The sequence below is a fragment of the Somniosus microcephalus genome, chromosome 28, assembly GCF_052327205.1.
Source record: "Somniosus microcephalus isolate GS21.2 chromosome 28, FLI_Smic_1.0, whole genome shotgun sequence".
Classification (NCBI taxonomy): Eukaryota; Metazoa; Chordata; class Chondrichthyes; order Squaliformes; family Somniosidae; genus Somniosus; species Somniosus microcephalus.
This window is the reverse complement of record NC_141014.1, coordinates 9,675,934-9,688,230: the sequence shown is the minus strand read 5'-3', so window position 1 is coordinate 9,688,230 and position 12,297 is coordinate 9,675,934. Positions and strand designations below refer to the sequence as shown.

Genomic DNA, 12,297 nt, shown 5'->3' with positions numbered 1-12,297 from the left:
GTGGTGAGCAGCCATGTTGAACACAGCCAGGGCCGCTGCAGTCCGTGTGGTCAGGTACTCCCACAGTGCTGTTAGGTAGGGAGTTCCAGGATTTTGACCCAGCGACGATGAAGGATCGGCGATATATTTTCAAGTCAGGATGGTGTGTGACTTGGAGGGGAACTTGGAGGTGGTGGTGTTCCCATGTGCCTGCTGCCCTTGTCCTTCTAGGTGGAAGAGGTTGCGGGTTTGGGAGGTGCTGCCGAAGAAGCCTTGGCGAGTTGCTGCAGTGCATCTTGTAGATGGTACACACTGCAGCCACAGTGCGCCGGTGGTGGAGGGAGTGAATGTTTCAGGTGGTGGATGGGGTGCCAATCAAGTGGGCTGCTTTGTCCTGGATGGTGTCGAGCTTCTTGAGTGTTGTTGGAGCTGCACTCATCCAGGCAAGTGGTGAGTATTCCATCACACTCCTTACTTATGCCTTGTAGATGGTGGAAAGGCTTTGGGGAATCAGGAGATGAGACACTCGCCGCAGAATACCTGCCTCTGACCTGCTCTTGTTGCCACAATATTTATGTGGCTGGTCCAGTTAAGTTTCTGGTTAATGGTGACCCCCAGGATGTTGATAGTGGGGGATTCAGCGATGGTAATGCCATTGACTGTCAAGGGGAGATGGTTCGACTCTTTGTTGGAGATAGTCATTGCCTGGCACTTCTGTGGCGCGAATGTTACCTGCCACTTATCAGCCCAAGACTGAAGTCGTCCAGGTCTTGTTGCATGCGGGCATGGACTGCTTCATTATCTGTGGAGTTGCGAATGGCACTGAACACTGTGCAGTCATCAGCAAACATCCCCATTTCTGACTTATGTTGGAGAGAACGTCATTGATGAAGCAGCTGAAGATGGTTGGGCCTAGGACACTGCCCTGAGGAACTCCTGCAGCGATGTCCTGGGGCTGTGATGATTGACCTCCAACCACCACAACCATCTTCCTTTGTGCTAGGTATGACTCCAACCAGTGAAGCATTTTCCCCGATTCCCATTGACTTCAGTTTTACTAGGGCTCCTTGATGCCAGACTCGGTCAAATGCTGCCTTGATGTCAAGGGCAGTCACTCTCACCTCTGGAATTCAGCTCCTTTGTCCATGTTTGGACCAAGGCTTAATGAGGTCGGGAGCAGAGTGGTCTTGGCGGAACCTAAACTGGGCATCAGTGAGCAGGTTATTGGTGAGTAAGTGCCGCTTGATAGCACTGTCGATGACACCTTCCATCACTTTGCTGATGATTGAGAGTAGACCGATGGGGCGGTAAATGGCCAGGTTGAATTTGTCCTGCTTTTTGTGGACAGGACATACCTGGGCAGTTTTCCACATTGTCGGATAGATGCCAGTGTTGTAGCTGTACTGGAACAGCTTGGCTAGAGGCGCGGCTAGTTCTGGAGCACAAGTCTTCAGCACGATAGCCGGGATATTGTTGGGGCCCATAGCCTTTGCCGTATCCAGCGCGCTCAGCCGTTTCTTGATATCACGTGGAGTGAATTGAATTGGCTGAAGACTGGCTTCTGTGATGGTGGGGACCTCGGGAGTAGACCGATATGGATCATCCACTCGGCACTTCTGGCTGAAGTTGGTTGCAAACGCTTCAGCCTTGTTTTTTGCACTCGTGCTGGGCTCCAACTTCATTGAGGATGGGGATATTCTTGTAGCCTCCTCCTCCCGTTAGTTGTTTAATGGTCCACCACCATTCACGACTGGACGTGGCAGGACTGCAGAGCTTTGATCTGATCCATTGATTGTGGGATCGCTTAGCCCTGTCTATAGCATGCTGCTTCCGCCTTTTAGCATGCATGTAGTCGTGTTGCATCTTCCCCAGGTTGGCACCTCATTTTTAGGTACGCCTGGTGCTGCTCCTGGCAGGCTCTTCTACACTCCTCATTGAATCAGGGCTGGTCGCCTGGCTTGGCGGTAATGGTAGGGTGAGGGATACGCCGGGCCATGAGGTTACAGATTGTGGTGGAATACAATTCTGCTGCTGCTGATGGCCCACAGCGTCTCATGGATGCCCAGTTTTGAGCTGCTAGATCTGTTCTGAATCTATCCCATTTAGCACGGTGGTAGTGCCACACAACACGATGGAGGGTGTCCTCTGTGAAGACGAGACTTCGTCTCCACAATGACTGTGCGATGGTCACTGCTGCCAATGCTGTCATGGACAGATGCATCTGCGACAGGTAGATTGGTGAGGACAAGATCAAGTAAGTTTTTCTCTTTTGTTGGTTCACTCACCACCTGTCGCAGACTAGCAGTTAGGTCCTTCAGGACTCGGTCAGTAGTGATGCTACCGAGCCACTCTTGGTGATGGACACTGAAGTTCCCCACCCAGAGTACATTCTGTGCCCTTGCTACCCTCAGTGCTTCTTCCAAGTGGTGTTCAACACGGAGGAGTATTGATTCATCAGCTGAGGGAGGGTGGTAGGTGGTAATCAGCAGGAGGTTTCCTTGCCCATGCTTGACCTGAAGCCATGAGACTTCTTGGGGTCCGGAGTCAATGTTGAGGACTCCCAGGGCCACTCCTTCCCGACTGTATACCACTGTGCCACCACCCTTGGTGGGTCTGTCTTGCCGGTGGGACAAGACATTCCCAGGGATGGTGATGGAGGAGTTTCGGACATTGACTGAAAGGTATGATTCTGCGAGTATGACTGTCAGACTGTTGCTGGACTAGTCTGTGGGACAGCTCTCCCAATTTTGGCACAAGTCCCCAGATGTTGGTGAGGAGGACTTTGCAGGGTTGACTGGGCTGGGTGTGCCGTTGCCGTGTCCGTAGCCGGTGCCGAGGTCGGTACCGGGTGGTCCGTCCAGTTTTATTCTTATTATTTTGTTTCGTAGCGGTTAGTTACAACTGAGTGGCTTGCTAGGCCATTTCAGGGGGCAGCTAAGAGTCAACCACATTGCTGTGGGTCTGGAATCACAAAGGGCAGACCGGGTAAGGACGGCAGATTTCCTTCCCTAAAGGACATTAGTGAATCAGATGGCTTTTCACGATAATCCGATAGTTTCACCATTACTGATACTCGCTTTTTATTCCAGATTATTTAATTAACTGAATTTAAATTCCCCAGTTGCTATGAGGGGATTTGAACTCGTGTCGCTGGATCATTAGTCCAGGCCTCTGGATTACTAGCCCAGTGACATTACCACTACGCTACCGTTCCCAGGTGGCGAGGCTAGAAAAGCTGGGATTATTGTTCTTCTTAAGTTATTAGAATGTGGAAATGGGTACTACACAGAGTAGTTGAGGCAAATAGTATAGATGCATTTAAGGGGAAGCTGGATAAGCATATGAGGGAGAAAGGAATAGAAGATTATGCTGATGGGGTTAGATGACGAGGGGTGGGAGGAGGGTCAGACCAGTTGGGCCGAATGGCCTGTTTCTGTGCTGTATGTTCGATCCTAAAATTAGCCAACGGGAGTTATGTTCCCCCCCCCCCCCACATATTGGAAATATTTTAACATTGCGTGGCAGCAGCTATAAAGGCAAATAAACTACAGGCTGGATGAACAGATCCAAGGAAGTGTTACTGACACTCCATAAAGCAATGGTGAAAACAGACATGGAGCGTTGTATCGGTTGTGGTCACTGTATGGGAGGTACAACAGCAGGAGAAAGGGTTCAGAGAAACGGTGCAAGATGATTGCAGGTTTCAGGTCACTGAGCTATGAAGGAATGAGCAAATCAGTGGTAAGAAAGAAAAATCAAGGCGGTAAATGGTTAAGAATCATAGGAATTACAGCAAGAAACGCGGCCATTCAGCCCATCGCACTTGCGTTCAATTTTTTTTTAAATAAAGGAATTGGTGAAATGGATGCCACCGAGAAAAGCTTTCAAAGGGGAATCGGATCCGGGAAAGAAACAGTTCAAATTGCATCAACTGTAATGATTTATCAGGAGGACCCCTCAACCCATCCACGCCGACACAGACTGGTTGGGCCGAATGGCCTCTTCCCACGTTGTGACTACTGTGTATTTCTGAGTATGGGACAGCAGCAGGAGGCAGTGAAAGGAGGGGAAGACTTCACACAGTAAAACTCCTCTGTGTCAGCTGTGATCCTCGCCTCTGAATCAGAAGGTTATGGGTTCAAGTCCCACTCCAGGGACTTGAGCACACAAATCTAGGCTGGCTCTCCAGTGCAGTGCTGAGGGAGCGTCACACTGTTGGAGGTGCCATCTTTCAGATGAGCCGTTACCATAGAAACACAGAAGATAGGAGCAGGAGTAGGTCATTCGGCCCCTCGAGCCTGCTCCACCATTCAATGAGATCATGGCTGATCATCCAAATTCAGTACCCGATCCCTGCTTTCTCCCCATATCCCTTGATTCCCTTAGCCTTAAGAAATATATCTAACTCCTTCTTGAATATATTTAATGAATTGGCCTCAACTGTCTTCTGTGGTAGAGAATTCCACAGGTTCACCACTCTCTGGGTGAAGAAATTCCTCCTCATCTCTGTCCTAAATGGCTTACCCCTTATCCTTAGATTGTGACCCCTGGTTCTAGACTCCCCCGCCATCGGGAACAGCCTTCCTGCATCTAGTCTGTCTAGTCCCGTTAGAATGTTATAAGTTTCAATGAGATCCCCTCGCATTCTTCTAAACTCCAGCGAGTATAAGCCCAATCGACCCAATCTCTCTTCATACGTCATTCCTGCCATCCCAGGTATCAGTCTGGTGAATCTTCGCTGCACTCCCTCCATGGCAAGAGCATCCTTCCTCAGATAAGGCGACCAAAACTGCACACAATACTCAAGGTGTGGTCTCACCAAGGGCCTGTACAACTGCAGCAAGACATCCTTGCTCCTGTACTCAAATCCTCTCGCTATGAAGGCCAGCATACCATTTGCCTTCTTAACCGCCTGCTGCACCTGCATGCTTACCTTCAGCGACTGGTGCACAAGGACACCCAGGTCTTGTTGCACTTCCCCTTCTCCCAATCTATTGCCGTTCAGATAATAATCTGCATTCCTGTTTTCGCCACCAAAGTGGATAACCTCGCATTTATCCACATTATACTGCATCTGCCCAATCGCCCAACCTGTCCAAATCGTACTGGAGTTTCTCTGCATCCTCCTCACAGCACACACGCCCACCCAGCTTTGTGTCGTCTGCAAACTTGGAGATATTACATCTAGTTCCCTCGTCTAGATCATTAATATATATTGTGAATAGCTGGGGTCCTAGTACCGATCCCTGCGGTACCCCACTAGTCACTGCCTTCCACTTGGGAAAAGACCCGTTTAATCCAACTCTTTGCTTCCTGTCTGCCAACCAGTTTTCTATCCAAGACTGTACCTTGCCCACAATCCCGTGTGCTTTAACTTTGCACGCTAATCGCTTATGCGGGACCTTATCGAAAGCCTTCTGAAAGTCCAAATACACCACATCCACTGGTTCTCCCTTATCTATTCTACCAGTTACATCCTCGGCCCAGTCTGCTCTCTCAGGTGGATGTAAAAGATCCCGCGGCACTATCTCGAAGAAGAGCAGGGGAGTTAACCCCGGTGTCCTGGCCAATATTTATCCCTCAATCAACATCACTGAAACAGATTATCACATTGCTGTTTGTGGGACCTTGCTGTGCGCAAATTTGCTGCAGTGTTTCCTACATTACAACAGTGACCACACTTCAAAAAGTATTTCATTGGCTATAAAGCGCTTTGGGACCTCCGGTGGTCATGAAAGGCGCTATAGAAATACAAGTCTGTCTTTCTTTCTCTACCTGATGCACATATTCGTCCATGGTGGGCGGCATGTCGAAGTTCACAACCAGCTTGACGTTGACCAGGTCCAGCCCTCTGCCAAGGACGCCCGTGCTGACCACAACCTCGTAGTCTCCTTGAAGCAGACCCTGGAAAACATCAGCAGCAGCAGGCCTTGAGGCAATGACGAGGTGGGAAATTAGCCCCCCCAGATATCTCTATCATTTACACAACACAGGTAAGGACAGGACTGGGCCTTGCTGCTCTTTGAACCATCGAGGGGGTAGGTGGTGAGGTTTGCAGTAGGCGAAGTGCCAAAAGGGCAAGTTCCGGAGCTCAGCTTCCACAACGGAGCAAAGCTGGTCAGTGCTATCGGGGAGACAGTCGGGGCTGCAGCAAGTTCACTTTTTTTAAAATTAATTCCTGGGATGTGGGGATCGCTGGCAAGGCCAGCATTTATTGTCCATCCCTAATCGCCCTCGAGAAGGCGGTGGTGAGCTGCCTTCTTGAACTGCTGCAGTCCGTGTGGTGAAGGTACTCCCACAGTGCTGTTAGGGAGGGAGTTCCAGGATTTTGACCCAGCGACGATGAAGGAACGGCAATATATTTCCAAGTTAGGATGGTGTGCGACTTGGAGGGGAACTTGGAGGTGGTGGTGTTCCCATGCGCCTGCTGCCCTTGTCCTTCTAGGTGGAAGAGGTCGCGGGTTTGGGAGGTGCTGCCGAAGAAGCATGTGACTGAGAATAAGACTGCAGTTGGGCAATCTTTTTTCCTGCAGATATTGACGCCCTCCTGGCAACCTCTGGATGGTAGGATGATGCTCTGGTTATAGCACCGGAGACTGAGAATTCATATCCCACTAAATTGCAAAACTGAATTTAATAAATCTGGTCATTTGCGCGCTGGCCCCAGAAATTAAAATGGTGAAAGTTGCTGGACTGGTGTAAAAACCCAACTGGATCATTAGTGTTCTTCAGTAATCGAATAAAACACTAGACATTCAACAAGGTGTTAAGAATCAACTAGAGCGGAGACTGGAGTCACACGTAGAGAACCTGTCGCCTCTACCTGCACTGGCCTAAATGTATCTCGTGGATTCTTAACACTTTCTCATTGTCTTTCTTAGTGTTTCAGTTCACAGTATCAGTGGGACCTCGCTCTGCTGGAATACGGATTCCCGCGCATTTAGCCCTCCAGCCGTGACTCAGTGAGTAGCACTCTCCCCTCAGAGTTAGAAGGTCATGGGTTCAAGTCCAGACACTTGAGCACATTATCTAGGCTGACACTCCAGTGCAGTGCTGAGGGAGTGCTGCACTGTCGGAGGTGCCGTCTTTCGGATGAGACGTTAAACCAAGGCCCCGTCTGCCCTCTCAGGTAGGCATAAAAGATCCAATGGCCACTATTTCAAAGAAGAGCAGGGGAGTTCTCCCCAGTGTCCTGGCCAATATTTATCCCTCACTAAAAACAGCTTATCTGGTCATTTATCAGATTGCTGTTTGTGGGAGCTTGCTGTGCGCAAATTGGCAAGCGCGTTTCTTGCATTACAACAGTGACTGCACTTCAAAAATACTTCATCGCCTGTAAAGTGTTTTGGGATGCCCTGAAGTTGTGAAAGGCGCTATATAAATGCAAGTCTTTCTTCCCAGTACCTCACTCTGTGAACCTAGACGGTGAGTGCCGGCAGGCTTTTAGACTGCAGCAGGGACCACGTCCTAAAATGTTGTAATACACGTGAACAGCAGTCAGGAGAGTGAACCCAGGGGTACCCGAGCCCAACTGCCACATTCCAAACACTGCCCTGGTTTGGAGCAACTAAAATGGGACCGAGCTCAGGTGGATGCTGGGTACTCTGGGCCGTATGGCTCAGTAAAATACTGGGCCAAGCAGGCACCCACACATTGGTTTCCATCAGCCTTTTACCTGCAGAATCTGATTCCGTTCGCACTGGGCCTTGTCGGAGTGAATGGCCACCGTTTTCAGGCCTGTGATCGTCTGCACAGCGTTCGAGAGGAGGTCAGCTCCCAGTTTGCAATCCACAAATACCAGCACAGGGGGGTGGAAGAGCTTGCCATCCTGTACAAGAGGAACAAACAGAAAATGGATTAAAAAATTGCACCTTTCTAAATGTTAATGTAACGTGCAGATACAACACAGAGGCGGAGGAAGTTTCGATGGACACTCATCTCCTCTCCTTTCTCTCTCCCTCCAATCCTGACGATACCGAGTCCTGTGTTTCCAGAGGGACCTTCCATCCCTCACCTGAATTATGTATTTCAGGTGTGAGCCCAGACGAGTGTAGGTGGGCTATTCAACTGTGGATGCATCACAGTGGAGCCCAACGATTCCATCACCCAAAATTATCCACACACACCCCACTTCTAGCAGACAGTGAGCAGAAGCTCTGGGCTGATTCTCCTCCTTATCGCAGAGGCACTGATGCTAATTCACAAGGTGTCTCAGCTGGCAGTGGGAATACACAGGATCATAAGAAACAGGAGTAGGAGTCGGCCACACGGCCCCTCGAGCCTGCTCCGCCACACGGCCCCTCGAGCCTGCTCCGCCACACGGCCCCTCGAGCCTGCTCCGCCACACGGCCCCTCGAGCCTGCTCCGCCACACGGCCCCTCGAGCCTGCTCCGCCATTCAATAAGATCATGGCTGATCATCAACCTCAACTCCACTCCGATCTCCATATCCCTTGCAGTCGATCTCAGCCTTGAATATACTCAACAACTGAGCATTCACAGCCCTCTGGGGTAGAGAATTCCAAAGATCACAACCCTCTGAGTGAAGAAATTCCTCCTCATCTCAGTCCTAAATGGCCAACCCCTTATCCTGAGACTATGCCCCCTAGTTCTAGACTCTCCAGCCAGGGGAAACAATCTCTCAGCATCTACCCTGTCAATCCCCCTCAGAATCTTATATGTTTCAATGAGATCACCTCTCATTCTTCTAAACTCCAGAGAGTATAGGCCCATTCTACACAATCTCTCATCATAGGACAGCCCTCTCATCCCAGGAATCAATCTAGTGAACCTTTGATGCACCGCCTCTAAGGCAAGTATATCCTTCCTTAGATACAGTGAGCAGCAAACTCTGTACAGATTGAGGACCAAACCAGGGACCTTCCTGTTCAGTGGTGGTTCAGTTCCACACTTCCCAACAGTTTTTCTGCCCTCTCGCCAATCTCTGTATTGTGAATACGAGCCTGTTCCCTCCTCCCACCATCCCTGCCCATGCTCCTGGGGCAGATCAGAGAGTTCCTACTTTTCATCCACACACAAAGGTCCAATTCTACTTGCGTTCAGAATCTCAAACAGTTTCTTCTTCTTAGACGGCTCCTCCACCCACAGGATAATCTGACGGACATTGGAACAAGGCTGGTTCATCTCTCCCACCGTGATCCTGACTGGGTCCTGCAGGAACCGGCTGGCCAGCTGCTGGATGCCTGCTGGGATTGTGGCAGAGACCAGAATCGTTTGATGCTCCTCTGGCGTTTTCTCCAGAATATCCAACACCTGCTGCTGGAATCCCATCTTCAACATGGTGTCGACCTCAACATAAATCACAACACAACACCTTTTAGTTTTATTGTAAGCAATGCTGCAACATAAACACTAGTTACTGATATTCGGATATGAGCATCGCTGGCAAGACTGCCCCGAGAAGGTGGTGGTGAGCTGCCTTCTTGAACCGCTGCAGTCCGTATGGGGAAGGTACTCCCACAGCGCTGTTAGGGAGAGAGTCCCAACAAACACTCCCAGGGCAGGTAAAGAGACAGGTTAGATACAGAGTAAAGCTCCCTCTACACTGTTCCATCAAACACTCCCAGAGCAGGTACAGCACGAGTTAGATACAGAGTAAAGCTCCCTCTGCACTGTCCCATCAAACACTCCCAGGGTAGGTACAGCACGGGTTAGATACAGAGTAAAGCTCCCTCTACACTGTCCCATCAAACACTCCCAGGGCAGGTACAGCATGGGTTAGATACAGAGTAAAGCTCCCTCTACACTGTCCCATCAAACACTCCCAGGGCAGTTACAGCACGGGGTTAGATACAGAGTAAAGCTCCCTCTACACTGTCCCATCAAACACTCCCAGGGCAGGTACAGCACGGGGTTAGATACAGAGTAAAACTCCCTCTACACTGTCTCAACCCCAAAAGAGCACCCCCTACTGCAGCAGGAGGACTGATCCTGCTCCCATCGCCTAGTGGCCTCTCTCGGGACCAACACTTTGGTGCTGTGGGGCCACGGAATGGGACGGAAACTGGCCATCCTCATTCCACCTAGAAAGCGTGAGGCAGAGGGCACGTTCCTCCAATCAGCCTGGGCTGCTTTGAGCCAAGGTCGCAGTATCGAACCCAGGCGTGTCTTTAAAGGCCCGCTGATACCTCCTCGTTAGCACTTACCTCGTCCACGACCACGATCCGCACTCCGCACAAGCTGACTGCTTCTTGCTTTAGAATTTCCAGCAACCGCCCTGGGGTTGCAATAATAACCTGTTGAACAGAACCACAAAATCGCAGTAAACAGTAGCTGATAGCGGGCAGGGAGGGCATTCGGAGGAGAGGCAGTCCGAGGAGGAGGCGGTGGGGTAAACAGAGCCCGAAGAGAAAGAGCCATTGATGACATGAGAGAGCATTGGGACGAGTGTGTGATGGGCAGTTGAGTCAGGGTGGGTCAAGGAAGGGCACAGGAGGCGGATCTGACAGAGATTAGCTTGTTTAGGGCCGGAGGGGAAGATGGGGGGTGGGGAGAAGTTGTCGAATGATGCAAGGCCTTGCCGAGGGTGTGGAAAATGTGGGGGGGGGGGGGAGGGAGGATAGGGTAGACAAGACAGGTAGTATGAGGAGAGATTGGGTCGATTGGGCTTATACTCGCTGGAGTTTAGAAGAATGAGAGGGGATCTCATTGAAACTTATAAAATTCTAACAGGACTAGACAGACTAGATGCAGGAAGGATGTTCCCGATGGCAGGGGAGTCCAGAACCAGGGGTCACAGTCTAAAGATAAGGGGTAGGCCATTTAGGACAGAAATGAGGAGGAATTTCTTCACCCAGAGAGTGGTGAACCTGTGGAATTCTCTACCACAGAAGGCAGTTGAAGCCAATTCATTAAATATATTCAAGAAGGAGTTGGATATATTTCTTAAGGCTAAAGGGATCAAGGGATATGGGGAGAAGGCAGGGACAGGGTACTGAATTTGGATGATCAGCCATGATCGCATAAAATGGCGGAGCAGGCTCGAGGGGCCGAATGGCCTACTCCTGCTCCTATCTTCTATGTTTCTATGTCTCTATCGTTGAGATGAAGAGATCCATGAGCTCCCGATATTTAGTGTTTGGGGGTGAAATACAAGAGGGGTGGGGTCATCTGGTAGGGGTCGAGGGTCAGCAGGTGGGGGTCGGCTGGAGTTGTTTGTCGTTCAGAGGGGGAAGTTTGGGATTGTCCATATCCTGGAGTAGTCGGAGAATTTGAATAATATATTACAATCAGTACGTGTGATGCACGCTCCATGCGAGAGATGGGCAAACGTCTCCCATGGGGTTTCCCAATGTTAAATGGGCAACAGTTTCCTCGTCGCGCCTGCAGGTGGCGTCTCAATAGAATTTCCCACTGTAGAGTGAGTGATTAGCCATCACGGCATCAGTCACGTCAGGAGGCCCAGCTCCGCCTCGAGGTGGGGCTTACACTTACTGAAAATCTGCCCGCATGTTCAAAAGTGGATCTGGCAATCGAGCAACAGGGTCACCAGCATCGGGTGAAACAAAGCTGGGAGACAGAGTTTGGAGGAGCAGCAGCGCCACCTAACACTGGGAGGACCTAATGCCAAGTGTCATAGGAAGTATATGTGTCAGCCGTGGCTCAGTGTTCGCCCTCGCAGCTCTTTTGTTAGACGGTCGTGGGTTAAAGTCCCAGTCCAGGACTTGAGCACAACATTCAGACCAAGTTCTCCCCGGTGTCCTGGCCAATGTTTATCCCTCAACCAAGAGCACCGAACAACAGATTATCTGGTCATTATCTCATTGCTCTCAATGGGAGCTTGCTGTGCACAAATTAGCTGCCGCGTTTCCCTACATTACAACAATGACTACATTTCATAAGTTCGTAATTGGCTGTAAAGTGGTTTGGGACGTTCTGAGGTTGTGAAAGGCGCTATATAAATGCAAGTCTTTCTTATACATGCCTTATGGTTATAAGTAATAGCCAGATGTTACACCCAAGCATGACGCAGGAAACAAGTGTCACAAACAGGAAGTGTGCACTGGATGCCAGATATGTAATATATTAGTAGGTAGGTGATATACCTATCAATTCGTCCAATAAAAAGCGACGAGTTAGGAACGTAACTAAAGGTTTTTATTGACTAAATAACAGAGCCCACCCTCGTGGGTGATCGGGTCCAACAAGGAGGAATACCAGCCAGTCGACTACCTTTATACCTGGGCAGGTAGGTGGAGCCATGGGCGGAGTCGGAGGTGGTCAGCCCAGGTATAACAGCGCGGCAAGAGGCGACCTCGTATAGTGATACAACAGTGAGAACGGTGATAACAATACAACA

At 50.1% G+C, this 12,297-nt stretch overlaps 1 protein-coding gene across 1 annotated transcript in view; it reads right to left on the bottom strand.

Annotated features, from left to right (window-relative positions):
* Positions 1–12,297, bottom strand: part of ddx59 (DEAD (Asp-Glu-Ala-Asp) box polypeptide 59) — a 38,797-nt gene that overhangs the window by 993 nt on the left and 25,507 nt on the right. The window contains exons 5-8 of the mRNA XM_085969437.1: positions 10,145–10,234; positions 9,036–9,287; positions 7,655–7,807; positions 5,755–5,883 (exon numbers count right to left, since the gene is read on the bottom strand). Of these exons, the coding sequence (XP_085825563.1) occupies positions 5,755–5,883; positions 7,655–7,807; positions 9,036–9,287; positions 10,145–10,234 (624 nt within the window). The remainder of the gene's footprint in view (positions 1–5,754; positions 5,884–7,654; positions 7,808–9,035; positions 9,288–10,144; positions 10,235–12,297) is intronic.